Genomic DNA, 23,860 nt, shown 5'->3' on the forward strand with positions numbered 1-23,860 from the left:
GGGTTTTGTGCATTTAGCTACATACCCCCAGGGTCAATAATTCCCACTGACTCTAAAATTTCTAAATATTTCTTTATAAATCAACGTGTGCTTGAAGCTCTAACTGGACCATTCCAAAACAGTGAACTTCTTCGGAAGCCAGTTCCGTAGGTTTTGTGCCAAAATAGTTTGGGATTTGGTCTTCCAATGATTTCTTCTATCTGGACTATCGGTCCAGTCCAGTGTTTTTGCACCAAATGTATCTTTTATAATTATGCCCCAAAAGTTCTAGCCAGGTCTCATCAAACCATAACCATGTTTTGTTTTGTTTTGTATTGTTTTGTGAAAGAAAGAAGCTCCACAATACCCCATAGCCCAGACATGTTAAGAATCTGACAGATTGTTGTCACATGCATGTTGTTACCAGTACTTGCTGGATATTCCTACAGCTCCAATAATGTAAGCATAGGTCTCTTGGCAACTGAAGTGAAAAGCCAGACTGAATGCGATTTAGAAGGATGTGCTTTTCACTTCAGTTGCCAAGAGACCTATGCTTATGTTACATGATACTCCATTTTCTCCACTTGTTGAAGATAACCAGTGTTCAAACTAATTGGTTGTAAATTCATTTGTAATTCTTTTCATGATCTCTAAATTTCAACAGTGAGAGCCTTGTAAGCTATTTAAGATGTCAAAATAATCCAACAGAAATAGATAATAATGAATAATAATTTATTGGTATGAAGCAGGATCACTTCAGTGTTGACAGGTGTACATTTGAACATGAATTTCTCAAATAAGACTCCAATAATTCTTATCTACTTTAATATAACAGTATCTGCTTATGGACAATATGCAGGTTATATAACTATTTATGAAAGGATACTCTGTCCTCACCTCATGGTCAATTCAAACCCAGAAACACCCAAACACACAGGAATTAGTGACATAAGAGTTGATACACACTTGAAAACACTGAGAAAACACTCTTCAAGGACACACATTCACTTAAATCATAATCATCACAATCATAAATAATTAGGCATAATACAATAATACTAGGTAAATTAAAGGTTTTCATTTATAGTAATAATAATGCACAGTAAGACTCTTTATTGAAAAAATGTTCATTTGGTTTTGTCGACTCCAGAGGTACTGGCTTTGGCTTTCCTGTAATATAAAAAGAGATATTTATTTCAAATATGAGATAGTTAACACTTGAACATTTGCTAGAAGAACATATGGGCTATCATTTTATCCACAAATATGAAATATTGAGTTGCAAACTGCTAAATAATCTCACAGCATATGGCCAGGTATCCTAATCCATTCACTTTTATTTGTTTAGGGAAAGTACATAGCCCTTTGCTGATAGGTTTAAGTGGTATATCTGGGTTTGAGGCACAAATATCAGATTCACTGGTGCTAACATCAATAAGTTAGCCTTAGCATTTACGTTTTTTTGGGCACTTGTAATTTTGATATGGGAGAGACCTGAAAACTTGTCTGATACCATTCACTTTTACTTAGTCCTGGCCTGGTCTTACATGTAAACTGTGAATTAGCAATCACTGTCCTTGTGAGCCAGTAGAAATAAAGAATTTTGGGCTGTCTCTTATGTTTGTTAAACACAGGAGAGCTGAACATTATTAAGTAGTCAATTATTAAGTCACACAAAGCTATTAGCTTGCAATTATTTTACTGTTGCAAGCTGTAGTTACATACTGTTGATTACTTCCTCTCCAACATAACAACTGCCAGAAACCTATTGTTAATTTGTGCAACAGGACGATATCATGTGTTCAATTAGTCTAGCTGTATCTGATATAAACATTGGCAGACTTGCACTTTTGTGAATCTCTGTAGTATTTGTATATATGCATATGTAAGTATGCATATATAGTTTTTTGCTGATAATCCAGTTATAAATAACAGTTCTGCAAATGTCAGTTAAATATCAGTTTAACCAATCAATGTTTTATTATTTATGCTATCATTAAGCTGTTATCATTGTATCCACTGGCATATGCAAGAGTTTTTGCTCACGAATGATTTTCTCCCACTCTGTCTGCTATCATTTTATTTTTAATAAGGTTGGCACCTCTGCAAATTAGATTTGATGCAAAGTATATTTCATTTGCATGCTGCCTATTGCTTCCACACATTACAAATCTGTTCCCAGCCAGAAAGAGTAAAAAAGAAAATTAAACACACACCCCATACTCCTAATGGCTCTCCCATATTTTCTAATCATAGCAACTTTCTGTGAATAACGCCGGGGCTTGTCCACCTGCTCCAGCAGTTCTTTCGGAAACAAACTCTTTTCATCAAATGGCGCTTTTAAATCTGTTAGAGAGGAAGAGAAGTCCAAATATGATTTTTGCGTGATTTAGTTTTTAAAGTTCTTTTTAGTTTCATCAACTGTCATTACCCAGCCACTTACACATATACAAAACCTAACAATAAACCCATTTTTATCTCTATACGTTCACTTTCTCAGTACTTTTCACAGCTATCTTACAAGTAGTCACTTGTCTAATCATTGTTGAAACTTTAAGGCAAGACACTACAAATACTGTAGCAATGTTGGTCATAGCTACAATTTTTCTTATTTTTTGATAAATTGCATCTATAAATGTCGTACTATATGTAGTACATAAATATGTAGTACATAAATACCCAACAAAAATGTTGATTTCACTGTTTTAGCCTATTTTTGACCACAGCATTATTGGAAACTATAAGAGAAAGAGTAAGATTCATAAAAATTTATATTGAAAATAAATGTTTGATTTTATACTGCAAAACAGCATCAGTTATTTTTAACAACATGGTATTTTCTTCATAGCATTCCAACCTTTATTTCTCTTGAGAATGATTTCACATGTAAGTAATTATTTTAATTCTAGCAACATTAAGAGATTTGGTTTAATTAAACAAGCTAATTTATTTCAAGCATATTTAATTATATGAAGTCTCAAATGAAAAAGTGCAATTTCATACAAAAAATAAAACCTCCATTACAAAAAAAAACTTTTTTGTGGTATCTATTGTTTGTTGTTGTTCATGTTGTTGTTTTTAATATCATATTCACCTGTAAGATCTTGCCTTATAAATAGCTTTTTTTGGATTTTTGGATTCTGTCTCACTTGTAAGTGATATAGATTAAAAAAGGTAAAATAAGTAAATATGAATTGAAATGCAGATTAAGCAAATGAAATCACTGTTTAATTGTGTGTGTGTGTGTGTGTGTGTGTGTGTGTGTGTCCTACTTTCTCTAATGACAGGAAGAGGTGGAGGAGTTGGAATAGATGAATCCCACATCTTCCCAAAATATAAATGAGGATTTTTGATGAAGTCAGGTTTGCTCAGTTCTTCTATTGAGGCCAGTTCCTCCACTCTTAGTTTGCTGAATATTCCTGCAGATATACACAGTAATATTTAGGCAAGTATTACATGGCAAAGAAATAAAACAATAAATCTCAGAAAACCTTTAAGCTCTCTTAATTAATTCTGTCTGAGAAAGGAAATTATTACCAATGAATATACATACTATAATAAACATGGATTAGTGATGAGTAATGAGTATTACTTTCTATTATTTATATTAACTGAATTCTACATTCTGTTACAAAGTTTTGCTGAAATAAATCATCTTTGTGGAACCAATCATACTTTAAATGAATCAGACAAATTAAGTCATTCAGCCCTTATATAGTAACGAATAGGAACAATGGTCAGTGTAACCCTGCAAACAGATATGTTAGAATTCAAAAATAAAGGTGAGAATAAAGTGTGACTGACTAATAGAGGTACTGCAGGCACTGCTATCATTTTGATGCTGTGTGCTTTCATTATGATGCCTCAAAGCTTTGTGGATTCTTCTGGATCTCTGTCCAGTGGTGTCATCATCAAGGGTATGTAGATGTCTAAAACATAACATATAAGATGATAAAGAGCTTGTGGTGATTTCCATTAAAATTTAGACTGCTACTCTAACCATGGACTATTTCTTATAATGCATTCATTACTTGAAAAAAATCTATATTTTTTTTATGAAAAGTGTGGCTTATTTATATAATAAGAATACTAGTTTTAATGCATCATGTTAAAAAATCATAATAACATGATATTAACAAGTTCATGGATGGACAGATAGAAACATCCCTTTATAAAGTTCATTTTCAGATGGGTTTATAAAGGTAGGTTTACTATTATAAAATATACAGTGTTAGATGTGAAAAAATGCCTTTAGTGTAAAGAAATTACTGTATGCATCAAAACCTTAATTATTAGAATGCAAATGGGGTGTAGTACATGATTAATGGTCCATTATTAAGCTGACTGGATAATACATTTTTTATAATAACATGGTACTGTGAAAGTGAAAGTATCTGGGTTTAATTCTGAAAATGACATGAGGCTACTGAGTCCATGGAACAGAGGATAGGACAAAGTGCCGAATTTCAAATTCTTATTAAAGTTCTAAAGCTGAATTAATGAATTTGGCTGGCAATTCTAAGCTTAACTTTCTGCTGCTTTATTAAAGAACATGGCAGCTTTCCATCAAAGAGTTTAGCCAATGTGCAGCAAAGAGATTCCACCATGCACACATTACAGTGACCATGCTTCTTATGTTTATCGCTAAGAACATGTTATGAAATGGATAATTAATCACAATCAATCCAATACTTCAAAAGATGGGTGGATAATTAATAAAACTTTTATTGTCATTTTTTTAAGAAAGTGCATGTTAAAATCATTGACAGTAATAACACTTTTGAGCAGATAAGTGTGAAATTCCAGTGAATGGAATTACACACATGCAAACACACATATTTGATTGGATTTTCCAAAGCCAATATCAACTCAGCTGCTATCAGTGACAGACAAAGAAGGAAAGACTACTCTATTTCCTTTATCAATCACGCAGATGTGAAAACATTAATGAGCTTCCAGGGGAATCATGGAATAAAAGCTCTCATGTGGAAATGAGCCATCTGCTGGCATTTACCCAACATCTGTCATAGTCCTATTTATCCAGTATTAAATAAAAGACAGGATAGAGGGAGAACCTGCTGGCTGGATAGTAAATGAGTTAAAGAGAAATGAATGTATGAGGGAGAGAAAACAGAAAAGGAGAGATCAGAGAGCAGAAAGAAAGCTAAACATAAAGAGGCAGTGAGGAAAGACACCGAAGAGGTGGATACTGAGGGGATAAAGATAGATAGACAACCTTTGTGGACGGCAAGATAGTGGAAAAAGATAAAGTAAAACATACAGAGATAAAGAGGTATAGGAAAGACAGAAATTGAAGATAGTAGGAAGAGATGAAATCAGGAGAGATATAGAGCCAGAGACAAAGAGACAAATGGATAAATAGACAGATTGAAATGACAGTGAAATGAAGTGATATGAATGTAGAAGGACAGAACAAAAAGGAAGGGGAAAAAAAGGACAGAGAGGGGAGCAGACCATGGAGAAAAAGGATACATGGGGAGAGACAGGAAATAAGGAAGAACACAATCAAAGAAAAGGTTGAAAATGAAATTGGAGGATAGATGATGAGTAAATGGGTTCGTAGAGAAAAAAGCGAAAAAGAAAGAAGGAGGTACGCGAGCAAGAGGAAAACTGGAGGGGTGCGGGGAAGAAAAGTAAGGAGAGAAAGACATGTAGAGATGATAATGGTGTCGTTTGATTGTACACGCCTTGTCACTACACAATCAACAACAAACACACACACATACACACAAACATACACACCTCACTCACAGTGTGTATTCTTTCTCCTCCTCTGATTGTGTATTGCTCTCTGATCTCTCAGCATGTTGGGAGCTCTGTTCAGGCTGTGTTCCCTGCAGAACTGTTTCTGTCCCACTCACTTTGGTACCAAAACCTGTGCTCACTTCCTGCTCTTTCTTCACAAATGCTTCACTGATTCCTGCTAGGTTCCAGTGCACGTCCTGAAAAAAACCATATCTGCATTATTACAAACTGTATTCATGTCATAACTAAGACAATATCCTAACATGAGGCTACAATGGTCCCATTGACCATAGATTACATTATAAGGTCTATACCATATTTATAAGGAAGGATGGAATGTAGATTGGTTGGTTTGTAAGGATCTATTTTTTCTGGGGTTTTGTTTGTTTGTTTGTTTATTTGTTTGTTCCTTTCTTTCTTTCTTTCTTTCTTTCTTTCTTTTGTTTTGTTCTTGATTTAAAAACTCAGAAAAACCTTTAAGACCTGTACAGTACCTGTTTTGTGCACTTAATTTATGCTGCTGTCATGGAGCATTGAGTTCATCCCGGGTGATGATTATCTGGCAGATAATTAAACTAAATTTAATGTGAGTTATGAGTTTCTTTGGAAATTTATCACTTCATGACAGCATTGTGTCCCCTGACACAACTAAATGCCAGACTAATTTTCAACTAAAATGCCAGAGAGAACTTTATTTTACTAAAGACACCATAGCAACTAATAGCTTAGTAAGTTAAGTTATTAAGATATTATTGAGACCATGTGAATGGTTTTAACTAATTAGGAAGTGCTAGGAAATGTTTTGGTGGCAAAGTTATTAAAGGGTTTGGCACCCTGTCCAGGGTGGCCTCTGCCTTGTTCCCAGGGATGCTCCTGTGACCCTGTGTAGGATAATCAATATAGGAAATGGATGGTGGATGTGTGGATCTAGCTAATGTGAACTTACTACATCCCTCCTTTACTAGGATTGGCAAGTACAAAGGCTGTGCTTGTTACACAGAGTATAAAACTAACCTGCCCAAATGTCCCAATAGTACCTCCAGGCAGGAAGCTGAGAGCCAGACTGCAATCAGCCGATGCACTGAGGAGAAAGAGACGGCCACTGTGGACACATGTTTCCAAGTGAGTGATGCGGTCAACATGAGGTTGGAGGCTCAATAGTAACTCTGGCTCCTGATCGATTATACTCTCAGATGGTTGGAGACAATATTCCTGACATACAAAAAAGAACCAGGAGAGAAGGTGTTTGTCGTTACTGTCTTCAACACAATGTCTATGAGTAACTTTTCAATTAAATTTGTATCATCTTTGTCATCCAAATGTGAGGAACAGTGTAGAGTGCACTCTTATTATCTGTAGTCACAACAACAAATCTGAAGAGATTTCATCTTATGTTTACACCCACAGGCTGACAAATAATGTGTACACTTATTTACTAACAGGGACTAAGATTGATTCTTTCACATGAGTTAAAGAATCATGTCTATTTCAAGTTTGTTCTACTAAATATGCAGTTGGAGTATGCTACTAAATATGGGGTGTTCTGCTCTAAAGGTGTAAATTGGAGCAGAGCCTACGCAGTTGGATTAATTTAGCACCTGTGATGTGAAACTTACTTAGGGAATGGTGATTTTGTTCACTAGGCAAATGCTCATTTTGCAGAAGCCTGTTTCTTTCAGTTGCAGACAATGTACCATTTAAAGGTTTAATCACAACAAAGACTTTTATTTAGCAAAATATTATTTTTTTCCTTTAATGTATAAATATATTTTGACACTCAGCTTCTACAATCTCTGTATATAGTCAGCTTGCTAACCCACATGCAGGTAATACAGCTCACTTCCCTGTCACATACTGATTAATGTATATTAACTTACAGTATATTAATTCAAAGATACACCCAACAAATGTTGCTGTGCAGAACCTGATACTTAATATATTTTCTTCTCCATAGATTTGCTGTCAGGATACTCTTACCCAACTGCTGCATATTAGCAGGAAAGATTAAGAAGAGTTAGAAATATGACTTTAACATCGACAGAAGCTTGTCGGACTAGCTTGTGTTAGCTATCAGCCTAACAGTGTATGAAAGCTGAGAACATGAATACTCGTAACTTTTCTTTTTTCCTACTTCAAGACCAATTATTGACTGAAATTTAGTGTGGCCATGGAGGAATAAAATTAAATTTGAACACTGACAACTCAGTGTTATAGTTTTGAAATATTACATTATAAACAGCTTACCATTTTACAAAAAGCAATTGCATCAGACTAAGCCAATGCCTTCTGGCAGTTGCCATGTGTATGTATTTTCCTGCATAGTTTGTTGGTGGGATGGGCATTTTGAATACATTTAATGATTTATATCTATATATTAAAATATATTTCCTTAAAGTAAAATTTACATAGCAAATCCTATACTATTACCAAAGATTACATCCTATTTTAGATTACATTTCTGTCTACCATTGTCACACCTATTGAATATGTATTGCAATTTATAACAAATCTAATCAGAGGTCAGAAGATGACCTGAGTTTAATAAGTTATTGTTTCTGTGCAGCTGATATTTAAAAAAAAAAATCATAATATCACAAACAAATGCATATAAATTGCAGGTTCTGTGCTTTAAAAAATAATAACTGTTTTTCCACATTCATTACCAAGCCAATCTCATTGAAACTCATGTTGAAATGTTGAAACTCTGATTAACCCAATACAAAAGCTTTCTAAGATTTTCTTAACATTTTCTTGATTTCATCTGACTGCTAAAGCCATAAGCTTACAAAGCATGTAAAGGATCTTAGTTAGGTATCAGTCAGAAGAGTGGTAGAAAACAATATCCAAAGCATTATCAATCATCAACAAATGGGGAAAATTGGGCACCACTGTGACATGACCTAGAACAGGTCTCTCAAACGCCCACTCCAAAATTGAAAAAAAAAAAAAAAAGGATCACGGATGCTGCCAGGAGACCCATGGCACCATTACATGAAATTCAAGAATATCTGGCATGTATTAGTCACTCAATGCATGTAAAAACAATCTCTCCTTTTCCTCACATGTCTGGGCAATGGGATAGGGTGGCTAGACAGAAGCTCTTTCTCACAAAAAATGTCCAGGCTCACCTAAATAAGCTCAAACCATGTGTCAAATTGTGTTATGGTCTGAAGAGACAAAGGTAGAATCTTTATGGGCATAATTCTAAAAGCTATGTTGGGCACAAAAATCAGCATCGCTTATCAACCAAAGAACACTATACCCATGGTGAAGCATGGTAGTGGCAGCATCGTGCTATGAGGCTGCTTCCTTTCAGCATGGACTGGGGCTCTTGTCAAGATACAGAGAATCATGAATAGCACCAAATACCAAATATCTATATTTAAACAAAATATGCAGGCTTCTGTTAGACAGCTGAAGATGTGGCATTTCAGCTACCAGCATGAAAACAAACAAAAAGCATAAATCCAAGTTGACAACAAAATGTCTTTAGTTGGTTACTATATCATATTAAAGGTGGAAAAAAATCTTGAAAAATGTTCATGTTAATTATATCCTCTGTGAACAGTTATTTCACAGGCATTTCTGTACTGGATGCTGCAAATAAATAATTATGATACTGATGACTAAATGATTATAAAATGTGTTGCTATTTAATAAGTTAAAATTTATAATTGATACTATGTTCAAGATTTAAGGAGACATTTATTTATGGAAGAAGTTCTCCATGTCAGTATTTTGTTTTCTGCCATAGGAAAGTCCTCACGACTTTGTGCTTCCCATGTTCTCACTAACATAAAGCAGATGATTTGTGTATAAAAACTCACATTGAAACCCTTTAATTCCTTTAAACCTGGTTAGCAGTCTTCTCACTGGAGGTTTTAGCACACAGACAGTTGAAACAAATCAGTAGTAGAGACAACATGTCAGCCTGTAAAGCAATTATATCTCACGAGCAGGCCTAAATGTGAGGCTACAAAATATCACGAGTTATTGAAGCAGTAAAATGAAAGTGAACACGTGATTTATCCTCATTGAGAAGAGCTGTTATACTTCATAGAAAGTTATGAGGAGTTGACAAACACCCTGCTCTCCCTTCATCAATCATACTGGTTATGCTGACAGGCTCCATTTGTGGCTCAAGGACAGAAACTTGTGTCCTTCAGACATGATGACTAGAGGAGGGAGTTTTTCTCCAGCACAAAACATCACTGATGAATGTGCTATTAATATATATGTGTATAAATTTGCTATTAGAGATGTCTGAAGGAAAGCTGAATCCTTGATTGCTCTCTAATGAGGTCAGTCTAGGACTTGTGAGTGTAATTTGGAGATACACAGTCTGAATAATTGGTGACTTTGTATCATCAGAATTTCTTCCCTTCCCTACTTGGTTATTCTGGGATCAGGCTTGTGTAAGATTTACTGTTTCAATTCACAAAGCTGGCATTTCCTGTGCCTCCAACACTGACATAAAAAATATATATTTTACAAAATCAATTTTTATCAATTTATTTTTTAATCTAGACAATGTTTCTTAATGAAAACACTTGTTAAGGAATCGGTGTTGGTAAAAATGTTCATTCTGTAAAAAGATGTCAAAAACCTTGATAGTTAAGCGTGATTTCCTCAAATAGTGAATATTTGGCTTTGACCATGTTATTGGACAATTACTTGCTGCACTGAAACAGACATAAGGCTAATCAGTTCAGTTTGAAATCAGTTATCAAAATGTAATTGATTCTGAACTTCCTAAAGATTGGAATGATGTGAAATACATATTTGATTTTCATTTCAAACAAATCCTGGCACATTCACCTCGTTGATGCAGATCCCGGTAAGATGTGAACACGGCAATCACACTCGGGTGCCAACCATAATAATGAGATAGCCAGTATTTTCGATTTAGCTATTTTGTCACTAGTGTTGGTGAACTTTGACATCTCTCCTGCAATCAGTATGACTCTCCAGATCTGGTTATATGAGTTATCACTTACCACCAGTGAGCAAAGCCAATGACCAATCATTTATCATCATTTGTTTCATCCACAGACATCTTTTTTCATCATTTTAAACAGTCTTCTTGGCTATATTTATAGTAATAAAAATGATGATTAATGAGTAATAGAAGAAAGTTTCCATTTATAATTGTTTTCCTTAATGTGTATTACACTCAGCTATTTCTCATTCTCACTGCCTAATTGTCTGTATTCTTAATAGAAATTATTGTATTTTGTTAATTTGGGATGCTGACTTCTTTCTGTAAAAGTTAGTCTATTATTTGCTCTATGGTTATTCAGTATTCTGTTCTCTTCTGTTCTAGATATCACATTTCAATATGCAACTGTTCATGACAAAACAATAAGCATGTAAATTATTTGGTATTAGATGGCATGTAACTTCTAGTGATTTGTGAACACAGCTGGGAACACTCATTTTGGTCTGCTTCCAAGTGATTTGAAAATGTGAATAATTTCCATAGCTTTGACTCCATGTTCTGAATTCCTGCTTCTTTTCCATGTCAAAAATTTATTTGTTGTTGTATTTCCAAGTGCATTTTCAGTCCCACTCTATCCATCATGACTTTAAAGGGAAATGTTATTTTTAGTTTGCTTTTTGTTTAATTAAGTGCCAAATTGCATTAAATCAAATAGTAAACAAGCCACAAGTGTCCATTTCAATCTGGTTTGAATTACATAAAGTAGGAATGCATGCTTTAATATTTTCATATCTTTCGAGTCTGAGAAATGGTGAATACTGCACATACCCAGACAGTTCATTTCATTTTTGATTAAAAATGAAATGATATTAAACATACACAATACATAGATTTTTAATATTTAATGCTATATTGCCTAGGATATTCTAGGTATAGCATATAATTGACTGCTATATTGCTTTTCTCTAAAGTCCAGCTTGACATTTCAGTTCAAAGACATAGGCCATAAGGTCAACTTTCCTGATTGCCACTCAGATAAAACTAATCACCACAAGCATGGTGAAGCAGCAAAGGTCAGAGGTCATCCCAGCTCTGATTTACTTTCAACATTTTGAAGGATCCCTTGAGCTGAGTGTGTTACAGCAAGATCTTAAGTTCCTTAATCTTTCATAATTTATATCTTACTGCTCTCATTTTATCAGTTCTTCATACAACACATTATTTGAGAGTGAATTACGAAAAAATGGACCAAATCATTTTAGTAGCATTTATTGTAATGGTTGATTTTTTTATTGACCATCACCCAATACTGATAAGTACAATTGATCATCCCCACTGCTTTGGGTCTGTAAGTACTTTTTAGTCCTTTAAATGCAAAATATTTTATTTGTGTTAGAGACCTGTATTAGTGCTTACTATCTTATAAAACAAAATAGATTTTGGTAATGCTCTTACCTGGATATCCCACACTTTCAGCACTCCACCCATATCTGCTGTGACCAGGTAACGACCGCTGCCATCTATGGTCATTATAATGGAGTTTGAGCCTTCATGTGCTAGAAACTTGCCAACTAATTGAGCATTTACTGTATTCCAGAAGCACACAATCCCTGATCCACCACATGACAGCAGATCAGCTCCACCTCAGCAGAAAATACACAATAAACATGTTAATTTATTTATTATTATTATGCACAGGACTGTTTTATACTTAGCTATTTGTTTGTTTCATTTTGTATTTATTTTGCATTTTGTAAGTCATTAATTCTATGTATTTAGGAGAGAATATTGTAATACGAGATTTGTAAAAGATTTCCCACTCTTTCTAATACCTGTTGCAGCAAAAGATTTTCGTCCTTCAAGGAAAGCCAGTCTGGTCACATCATAACTCTCTAAGTCTTTTTCACTGGAATTTGTACTTGCTTCTTCAGTGCTGGGAGTACTAGTTAAAGGTTTGTCTGTAACAAAAGACAACGAGAGTTCAGTCTTACAGACATGAGTGCTATACATCTTCACAACTTCAGTAATGTCCAAAAAAAAATAACAGGGTGAAAACAAATACATTTCTATTTGAAAATCAATCTCACATCAGCCTGGGGAAATACATCTCTCAATCAGCAGATATCCCAATCCAGAGATTAGTCTTTTCCAATTACATATTTTAAAAATATCCAATATTTTCTTAATATGTGGACAAAAGACACCTATCCAATATCTGTACAAAATTGTGTCTATTTGCATTGTACTGCCAGTGTATACTATAGTCAGGGTTTAAGCCTCAGTCATTAAGCAAGGCCCATAACCCTCTCCACTGTGTTTTGACTGACCCTGCGCTCTGTCCCTGACCTCTAAATAAAATAGTTCATTCTGCTTTAATGTTAATGTGAAAAAAAAATAAAGATCTCTTCTTCTACAATAGCTCACAAATGCCCATGATTGTCTACCTTCTGGATGGCTGGATTGCTTTTCTGTTGCACTATTCAATAGATGGAAAATGAAATTTTATGATTGACAGGATTAATCACGTCCTGCAATGTACAGGGATACCAAATAATAGATGCCAAGCATGTCTAGAGATGTGTTATAAAACATTCCCTTATTTATTTATTTATTTATTTGTTTATTTATTTATCTGTATTAAGCACTTTATCCTAGTGAGGGCTGTGCTCAATTCAGGGTTTATCCTGGGAACACTATGATTAGGAAGGGAATACATTAGTTGTTAGTAACACAATCACAATCGCTCAGATAATCAATTTAGAATAGTCAGTTCACCCACTGGCAAGAGGAGAACTTGCAAAACAAAACTCTGCATAGACAGTAAACCAAGCTCAGGACTGCACCAGAGATTCTGGAGCTGTGGGGTGGCTTCCTGCTACATCATTATAAAACAATTGTTTCTATTTGTGTTTATAATTTAAAAAAACAAAAAGAAAGAAAGAAAGAATGACTAACCTGAGCAGTTTTGTTGTTGTGTGTTTTTGTATAGTTTGCGTATGGAAATTTCAGTGCTGTTGTTCCAGACTATTATCTCACCATCACTACCACCTACATAAAACATGATAAAAATAAATCACTATGTCAACATATATTAGTCAAAGCACAAAAAAAGCTAGAAAGAGAAGTGTTAATACAATAATGTTAAAATAGCACAGTGCCTGGTTCAGTGCTGATGAGACTGACTATTCTGGATGTTCATTATTCATCCCCCCAGCAGCCATGCTTATTCAACACTTCCTAACAACATCAGCTTTCCTTTCTCAGCACTCTGATGCAGCCATTATATTCAAATCAGTAAAATTTTACAAATGCTTTCTCATGAAGTAAATTCAGTAGCAAAACATCCTAAAACCTGGGTGCTCTATTAAAAGCTATCTTACGTCACTGGTTACTAACACAACCAGTGCAACACTGTCAAATTACATTTCACAGGTAACATGTTACTCCTAAATCTCCTAAAGGGTATCTAATTAATTAAATTAGATTAAAAATAAATTAAAGACTGTCTAATCAAAAGACACGGCCTCCTAAAGACTATCTACTGTAATTAGAAAAATTAGCAACAAAGACTGCCTAATTGGCGAAAAAATGACCTCCTAAAGACTGTCTAATAAATAAATGACCTCCTAAAGACAATATAATTAATACAGGAAAAAAATAAGCCATTAAGTCCTAAAGACTGGAAAATTAAAAAAAAGGTGTGTTATTAGGTGTTGCCAACAATGAACTCTTTGTCCTGAAATGTTACAGCATTTAAACAGTATCTTTAATACAGAGTACAAAGGGCAGCCAGCTGCCAAGCATTCTGAGCAGGATCAGTGAGCATGGTCATTAAAAATGGCTGGTACTGTGATTTGTTCCTCGACACCAGAGCAAAGAGCAGGCCCTGGCACGCAAGGGCTCGGTCTCAGTAATGTGTCAGTGCTTGAAATATTGAAGAGGTCTTACACATGCCAGTTTCTTTGCAGGCCCACTTCACTGCTCCAAGCTCACATTACCTTTACATCATTATTTTTAATGCTCATACTCAGGCTATGGGCAATGTCGAAAATATGCTGTATTTGCTTTTCAGTTTGTGTCGTCAGTTCATCAAGGCAACAACATACACTGGACATTTGACACTTAGTTTCACCTGGAAATGAATGTTGTAATTTTTTATGTGTACACGTATATCGGTACCATTGATACCTGGAATCTAGTCTGTACATAAGTACGCCAGAAAAACCAGTACCAGTAACACCAGTATCAGTATGATGCATCTCTAAAAAACTTAGAGACTTAAAGACTATTAGATGAATGAAATTCTGAAGGCTGCTGCCCTCTGAAGATTTTTATTTTAGGCATCATTTTTAATGTAGCTAATCGGAGAATTCACAGTTCACTAGACCAGTACAAGTTTCAACCAGCATGGCGCACCAACTGTCAAGTTGTATGATGGGTATATTAACAACTGTAAGTGAAACTTGTGGCTAAGAGAAGGCAAACTATTTCAATGCTATTTAGCATGCAGTAGACTTGGTGTGCTGAACTAAAAAACAAATAGCTGCCACTATTAAATACACTTTAGGATACATGCTCAGGAAAACTGAAAGTGAACATTATTTATTCTATTCAATATTCTATTTTTCATGTTCTATTGGCAGAACATTTTGCTTTTTTCTAGAAATAAATGCCTAATCTTAGCAAAACAATCTGTCAAAAAAAAACAAGAAAACAAAGCTTAAAAATAGTCAAATTATTTATTACCCTTAAATAGGTTTACTAGACTTCGATTTAAATTTTTTAATGGCTTAATAGGAAATACTTCAGTATATTCAATATATTTTAACTATTTTCAATTTTAAATATTTCTGCAGTGGATTTTTTTGAATGTTACATTGATAACCCAATAAAACATGAGGACACAACCATATGAGCACACTGATGAGATTTTAGAGTGCCTTCTTTGGGTTAAATTTCAGCCCAATGACAGATGGACCTTGGAAGCAGCTTGAAACCACTAAAGCAGCTGTCTCCACAACTGAACACAGCAAGCATCTGCTAAATTAATAAATATAAATATGACGACCAGAGAATTAGAGGGTATGACAAGGAGGAGAGTACCAGTAACTAAGGTCTGAGGGGCTTGAAATGCTGCACACTTAATGTGCTCACGATGCTGAACGCCGCCTTTCCACTCTGAAGGCTGTACGAAGAAGCGAGAGAACGAGTTCATCCTGAACACAGTGATCACCCTGCACAGAAAGACAGAGAGAGATTAGATTGAAGAGAGGCAGAGAACGATGAAAGTCCAGTGATGAGAAATAGATGAGATATGACTGCAGAAGATTAGAAGTCCATTTCTAAATGTCAGAGTTAGTTTATGTTTGAAAGATGGAAGAAAACAGGATGGCCACAATGTCTGCACATACACACACACACAAAAACACACTTTTTAGTCTGACCACTTTTTGGGTGCTTTATAAAGGACAAATAAAAACAGGATTACAAGAGACTAGAATTGAATACATCTATACATTTTAAAAAGAGCTCTAAAAATGCAGGTGAAGTGAATAGCATTGATTTTCTATTTACAGTGGCACCTGTCAAGGAGTGGGATATATTAAGCAGCAAGTGAACAGTCAGTTCTCAGTGTTGATGTGTTGGAAGCAGGAAAAAGGGGCAAGTATAAGGATCTGAGCAACTTTGACAAGGGACAAATTGTGCTGGCTAGATGACTGTTCAGAGCATCTACAAAATGGCAGGGTCAGGTCATGGGCACCCTAGACTCACTGATGCATTTGGGGAGTGAAGTATAGCCCATCTGGAACGATCCCACAGAATCGCTACTTTAGCACAAATTACTTATACTGTAGAAAATTGTGATGGAAAGATGTCGAAACATACAGCACATCACAGCTTGCTCTGTATGGGACTGTGCAGCTGCATACTGGTCACAGTGCCCATGATGGACCCTTTTCATGCTGTAAGTACCTATAATGAGCATGTGAGCATACGAACTGGACCATGAAGCAATGGAAGAAGTTGGTAATGTCAAGTGAAACAAATTTTCTTTTCCATCATATGAAAGGCCAGATGTGTGTCCCTTACCTGGGAAAAAGAAAAAGCACCTGGGAAAAAGCACCAGGATGCACTATGGGAAGAAGATAAGCTGATAGAGGCAGTGTGATGCTCTGGGCAATCTTTTTCTGGTAAACATTAGTTCCTGGCCTTCATATGGATTATACTTTTACACATACAGCATTTCTAAACATTGCTGCAGATTAAGTACACCCCTTTATGGTATTCCTTAATGGTAGGTGGATGATATCAGCAGGATAATGCTTCTTGATACACTGCAAAAATTGTGGAGGAATGGTTTGAGGAACATGACAACGGGTTCAAGGTGTTGATTTGTCCTCCAAATTCCCCAGATCAAGGATATTTGTGAAATGTGCTGGACAAAAAATTGTCCAATAAACTGCTTCTAATATGCCAGATACCACAGCAGGGGTCTCATGCCCTTATGGGTCAGTGCTACACAAGATTTGGCAGGTGGGTTTAATTTTATGGCTGATATGTGCATGTATAGTGTAGAACTTTTTTATTTTGTTCATTTTGAAAGACATGATCATGCCACCTATACTGGTGTGTGAAACAAATAACTGAAGAATCAGACATCTCATGCAAGTGTTGCCATGGAGAATAATTTACTCTGGGTGAAATTCAGCATATGAAACTTTGTTAAAAAGTAACAATATATTCTTTCAGAACAAACTGCATTTTTTGATTCTCTAAACTGCCTTTAGCTATTATTTGTGGTCGTCACAATAAATGGAATAATCATTTCCCACCACAAGATTGAAAAATTTGTTATTAAAACAGACAAAAAAATCAATGCTTTAACCACCACAAATAATATACATATAATATGGTACACTTTAAAATTGTTTGAAAAAGTTATAAAAAAAATGTATGAAAATATTGATTTAAAAATTGATTCTTTTAAAAATGAAATTCACTGTGGACTTTTGTGAAAACAACAAAAACTACATGAAAAATAAATCTACATTTATACAAGAATATACCTGCTTCTCCCCATTACACAATGGATATAAATCTGGAAAAGTAAGTTTGGTTTCTTTTTCAACTTGGTGAGTCCTGGCTTCTCGTCTATCCTCACCAGGATTTAAGCTTTTGAGCCTCCAATGCATCAGCCACAGGCCATAATGTCAGTTTTACTGCTTGGGAGATTTTAAACTTTTTTTTTTTTAAGTTTTGTTCAATGGTTATTTTATGAGTCAAGTCAGTTCACCTTTTATATATATATATATACACCAGTGTGGGCTGAACTGCCTACGCTAAAATTTCTCAGGGAATAAAAGTTAAGATACTAAAATAAGGAGATACTAAAATAATACCAAAGTAAATTGTCATTTTTAATACGTGCATGCAAATCCATTAGTTAAGGACTGTTTCAAGAATTAAAAAATTTCCATGCTTGATGGTTTCCAGCACTTTTCTCAATGTAAACTTTTGCTTTTTATCTATAGCCTAAAGACAATTCTGTAAATATAAATATAATTCATTTAATGATGGTGTAAATATTTGCATACTTTATACTTATGAAAAAAGTGGTACCGTGAAACATGTTAGAAATGTGTCCTCAGTCACACACATACTCACACACACACATACTGGTTGTCTTATCCATTCTCTTTCTATGTCTCAAACTCATACCTGTCCCAGCCAAGCACCAACACTGTCCTTTTCATCACCAGTATCTGTGAGATGTCTACTGCCAGGTCTCGGCATGCATTCAGTCTGTGGTGACAGTGCCCATTGAAATCCCACACCTTTACATACATAAATACAGAAACATGTACACTAAAAAGCTAGATATCAGTGTTGTCTAGACTTAAACATCATCTGTTTCTCATCAGGTCCTAAAATACAAAATGACATATTCTATTGTATCATTCAGCCATATGTTAATGCCATGTGTGCAATTGTAAATAGATCCTCGCTGCCTCCACCTCAGTCAACAAAATCATTTGCAGCAAGCTGCTGCAGATCTCAGAGAGGCAGCATTTGCTACAAATCAGTCTGGAGAGGGTTATAAGGCCATATGCAAACAATTTCAAATCCAATATTCTACACTGAGAAGGATTATTAAGAAATAGAGAACAATGAGGTAGTGGCCCCTTCCCAAGAGTGGAAAACCAGCAAATTTATCCCAAAGTCAAATCGTTTTATGATCAAAGAAATTTCAAAGAAGACAGAGTTATATCTAGGGATTTGCAGTCCTTAGTGAGGATAAGAATGGGAATGTTGGCATTTATGACTCAAAAAAAAAATGTTATCTAAAAGAAATCCTTTACTCTCTAGAAAGAATAATGGAAGAATGAACTGATGAGAAAAAAGTGACGTTTGATTATAATGAACAGTGCTATATTTGGTGAAAACCAAAAAGGTTATCAACACAAACACCTTGTGCCAACCTTTAATCATGGTGGCGGAGGAGTGTTGATTTGAAAGTGTTTGGCAGCCACGGGTCCAAGATACCTTAGATTTATTGAGTCAATCATGAACTCTTCATTATACCTAACCATTCTGGAGGTAATTGTGAGGTCACTGGTGCAGCAGCCAGATTTTGGCACAAACTGCAGTATGCAACAGGACAGTGATCCTAAACACACAAGCAAATGTACTGTACTGATTGGCTGAAAAAAATCACTTAAGGTTTTGGAATGATCAAGTAAAAATCCAGATTTCAACACCATCTACAGTATATGCTGTGGTGAAGCATTAATAGAAGAAAATGCCCTCAAACATCAAAGAATTAAACCAAAGTTATAAGGAAGAGAGAAGTGCTCCAAGAGTGCTCCAAGATTATGCGAGAGACTCGTAAAGTAACTCATAAAAACTTCTACAGAAAAGGTTACTTCTAAATTGTTGCTGCTGAAGATGCTTCAACAATCTACTGAACAATCTGAATGATTGAGTGTGCTTACTTTTTTACACATGGCTTATACATGGCTGATTTTTGGTGAATGAATAACAACACAGTGGAATCTGTTATATCTTGACTTTTTTTTTGTTGATTTTTTTTTTCAGATATATGTCTGCTTATACAGTATGTTTCAACATGTATATTTGATGATCCCAGATTCAGACAAGTTAATCATTTTTATCACAAGATTTAGATTAAGGACAAAACATGGTTTCTTCAACTTCCTGATTTCCACCTTTTAGAAAATAACGCATAATTGCTGTAATCTGCCTGTGATCCCTGACCTTTACTGCTCCATCCGTGCCAGCAGTGAAGAGTCTTGTCTGTGTTGCATCAAGGGCCATGGTGGTGATCTCAGCATTGCCATGGCAACAGGGAAAGTGCTTGACCTTCTGTCCAGTGTCCATGAGCCAAATCTTCACACTGGAGTTTGCGTCACTGCTGATAACCTTAGAGGAGCACAACATCAAAGTGTTAGGGATTTGTAATACGTGTGTGAGTGTGTGTGTGTGTGTGTGTGTGTGTGTGTGTGTGTAGGAAATGTCTCTTAAGGAATGAAGTTTTATGGGGTCAGAGCTCCCCCACCTGTCTAAACAGAGAGTTGTAGAGAACGCAGGTGACAGCATTCTCGTGACTCATCACTCTCTTTCGATCCTCTTTCTGTGCTTGAAGAAAGAACAGAGTGTTGTTAAAGGAAAGGAAGAGGCGTGATTTCTCCTCGTGGAAGAACAGGAGCATTTTACATTCCTGAGCTTTAGGGAAAAGCCCTGCCAAACATTGTACACACAGATGAGTGGACACATCCCACACTCTCAAGACCTAGAGTGAGAGAGAGAGAGAGAGAGAGAGAGAGAGAGAGAGAGAGAGAGAGAGAGAGAGTGAGAAAGAGAGAGTCTCTCTACAGTGCTATATCTATAATGTCATTAATAAATGACAATACATTTATAAATGCCTTATGTATATGCCCTAACAGCTGGCTGGCTTGTTAACTTATGTTGCAGATAATTGGTGGCATTTGCATTGTCAGTGATTATACCATAGCCAAAAATGTCAAATATATCATATAAATGTAAATTGTAAATACAACTTTTCTATATGGTCACAGTTACAGTATGGCTCACTGCATCTGTGTCACTGAACATATAAAATACATCAATACATGTTTTTATGTTACATGGGCAAATTTCCATTTAAACATTGTATAACAGACATATTTGCTTAACAGACTGATAGTTAATTCATTCTCATGTCAAAGCTTTGTGATACTGTATGTCGACATGTGACAATAAAAGTGTATTTGTGTCATTTTATTCTACCTAAAATGTCTTCCTCACCTTGTCTTTAGAGAAGCTAATCAGCTGCTTCTTTCCTAGCATGAATTGAACTGCCACTACGCTAGTAACATGACCTTGAAGTATGCCAACAGGTTTAGAGACCAGGTAAGGGTTCCACAGACAAACCTGGTTATTCAGACCTGCAGTAGCTAAGGGAGAAGAACAACATATTTCTCAAACAAAATTCTATCCTTCAGTAAGTTCAAATGTCTGTGCAATGTCAGATTATAAAGTAGCTAAGATTTTTTATAAGCTCCCCTGTATGTTATCTATCATAGAAGTGAAAGTAGACCACTGTTGTACTAATATTATTCAGGTGGCTGACCACATACATTCACAGATGTGACATTGTTATGGTTCGAGTGTATCAAGTGGAGCAGAACTGTTAAATTTTAAAGACCACACTTACTGGCCACTTTATCAGACACAGAAACCTTTCTGGTGCTCCTTGTAGGTGAGCAGACTTTAGATAATCTTTTCAGTGCAATTTGCCTTAAACAGTTTGTAGCCCTTTACTTTTTGACTGTTGTTCCACAACCTGTTCCTGACACTAAAGTGTTTATATTTAACAGTAATGCTGTAAATGATACACTTGTATTTGACCAGTGCCAAAGCTGTAACACAGCTCATGGCTCAATTATGTCTTGTTTCATGTGCTTTTGTTTGTTTTTGCCCTACCTGATCCTTAGCCTGATCCTGCCTCTACACATCTGTTCCTTATGTTTCTCTGATTACCTCCCTTATTTATACCTGTTGTCTCATGCGAGTCCTTGTCTTTTTTCTCCAGGTTTCAGCTACTGGTTTCATGTTTTCGGAATTGTGTTGGTAATTTTGTATTTAAGTTATCTAATTTCCATGTGTTTTTAGTTCTGTTATTTTTAATAAATCCCCTAGACTGTTGTGTTATAGCTGTATTTGGGTCTGTTTTTGTTTCCATGGAGGCAACCCATTTCATGACAGGTTTAACTTTTGTGTAACACAATGCTTCTATCTGTATCTCTATCTGTTTACGGCTTCAAATATGTATGTTTCCGTATTTGGATTTAAACTTGCAGGATCCCAGTCTCTAAGCACAGCTTTAAACTCAACTTTTGTCTTTTTTCATTCTAAGTACAGAGCCTCTTTAATCAGTCTTTTGGGTAAAGCTGTGTATAAATGTTTGTGTGAGCCAAATTGAACTAACTGAACAAATTGCACTGTGATGATTACTTGTAAAATGTGCATTCATGACACAGCTCATTTGCATCCAGGGACATCCACAAAATTCTCTGTTTTGTTGAAAGCCAGAAGCGTATTTCATTTTGAGTCTGAATAAATGATAAGGGTAATGGGTAAAAAGTCATATTTTTTCTTAAGTTATGGGTTTGTGTTGGTTAGCTTTCTTTATTTAGTATATTCTTTAATGCTAATAAAATGAAATGACTGGCACTCTTAGTCCCTGACCACATGAACTATTATGAGCATGTGTTTTTGATAGAGACTCCAAATGACTAATAGAATCTGCAAAATGCTGTAAACATAATAAAAATAAGCAAATTATACTGAACAGTGTATTACATATAAAAGTGTAGTTATTCATGCAGAGTATATTATATGAAGTTGACTAGGTTTACATTAATTATTAATTAGTTTGCAATAATTATTCTTATGCATAAATCATACATGTAGACACACTCAGGAGCATGAGTAGAATATAAATGTTAGTATACTGTCATTTCTTTTTATGAATACCAAATGTCTTGTGTAAATGATTAACATTGATGCATGAGGCAAGGTGTATGGTCCATTTATGTTTCTAAAATCATTTTAAAGGTATATTCTCTTAATATACATTTATCCAGGTTAAAGTTGCATACTGTATTGAAGTTACAAAAGGCAAAAAGGAAAACACCATCCATTTTATACTGCACTGGGTCATAGGGAGCCTGGAGCCCCTGGAATGGCGAATGAATCCCCTTTCCTGGAGTTGCAGTGCTTTTTCAAAACCCAGTGGAATCAACACATGGCAATGTGTTAAACATGAACAATGACATTTTCCTAAAAAAAATTCAGTAGAGAAGTGAACTAAAAATCAATACTTTTTTTTAAATGACAATTAACGACGATATACCGATGAGATTAAGTCCCGGATGATAGTCCAGATCCATAATTCCTTTTTCTATGTAAAAGGTTGTGGTTCGCAAAGGACGGGCGTCTGTGTCTCTCCATGCCAACACCATACTTTTCTGAGCAGAGCCACTGCAGGAGACAAAAGCTTCCAGAGTGCCGAGGAATCGTACTAAACACAGACAGAAACACAATGAGAAATTTAAACACACTCAAAACAGATCTTACAGATGGAAGAAATGACAAGGGAATTCAAGACATTGCACAGAATATATAAGAAGAACATGCTAATTAGAAACAGTAGTATGCTACAAAGAAAGAGCAAGGCAGTAAACCCAGGTCTTCAGAGCATTGAGGAAAGGCACTGAAGGGACAAATTACAACAAACATGATCTAAACACTGAAACAGTAACAACTGTAGAAATAAAGATCTGAGTGCTCAAGCACCAAAACAAATACTGCTGCAAAGAGATGATGGGTTTCATAGGGCCGTGAAATCATACTCAGGCACAAAAACACACCAAGAATAAAAATGTAAAGGAATAAAAACACTACAGAATAAAAAAACACACAAGGTTAAAATGTATCATTATATTCAATAAAATCTATTCAGTGTTGGATTGGTATATAATTCTTTAGTGCACTTTGTGTTCTTTGCTATCAGCACTATAGTTACAGAGCATGCAAAAATGTTATCATGCATTTCAAGTACTGTTCTAACCCATAATCATACTACTCTCTTAC

The 23,860-nt window shown here is 35.3% G+C and overlaps 1 protein-coding gene across 1 annotated transcript in view; it reads right to left on the minus strand.

Annotated features, from left to right (window-relative positions):
• Positions 1-882: 882 nt before the first annotated feature.
• Positions 883-23,860, minus strand: part of LOC132851599 (WD repeat-containing protein 49-like) — a 37,406-nt gene continuing 14,428 nt past the window's right edge. The window contains exons 6-20 of the mRNA XM_060878567.1: positions 23,121-23,288; positions 21,011-21,159; positions 20,262-20,495; positions 19,961-20,125; positions 18,404-18,519; positions 15,788-15,918; positions 13,640-13,732; positions 12,517-12,642; positions 12,140-12,327; positions 6,760-6,957; positions 5,752-5,942; positions 3,784-3,908; positions 3,252-3,398; positions 2,196-2,325; positions 883-1,149 (exon numbers count right to left, since the gene is read on the minus strand). Of these exons, the coding sequence (XP_060734550.1) occupies positions 1,107-1,149; positions 2,196-2,325; positions 3,252-3,398; positions 3,784-3,908; positions 5,752-5,942; positions 6,760-6,957; positions 12,140-12,327; positions 12,517-12,642; positions 13,640-13,732; positions 15,788-15,918; positions 18,404-18,519; positions 19,961-20,125; positions 20,262-20,495; positions 21,011-21,159; positions 23,121-23,288 (2,204 nt within the window). The 3' untranslated portion in view covers positions 883-1,106. The remainder of the gene's footprint in view (positions 1,150-2,195; positions 2,326-3,251; positions 3,399-3,783; positions 3,909-5,751; positions 5,943-6,759; positions 6,958-12,139; positions 12,328-12,516; positions 12,643-13,639; positions 13,733-15,787; positions 15,919-18,403; positions 18,520-19,960; positions 20,126-20,261; positions 20,496-21,010; positions 21,160-23,120; positions 23,289-23,860) is intronic.

This window comes from Tachysurus vachellii, chromosome 9 (assembly GCF_030014155.1).
Source record: "Tachysurus vachellii isolate PV-2020 chromosome 9, HZAU_Pvac_v1, whole genome shotgun sequence".
NCBI lineage: Eukaryota > Metazoa > Chordata > Actinopteri > Siluriformes > Bagridae > Tachysurus > Tachysurus vachellii.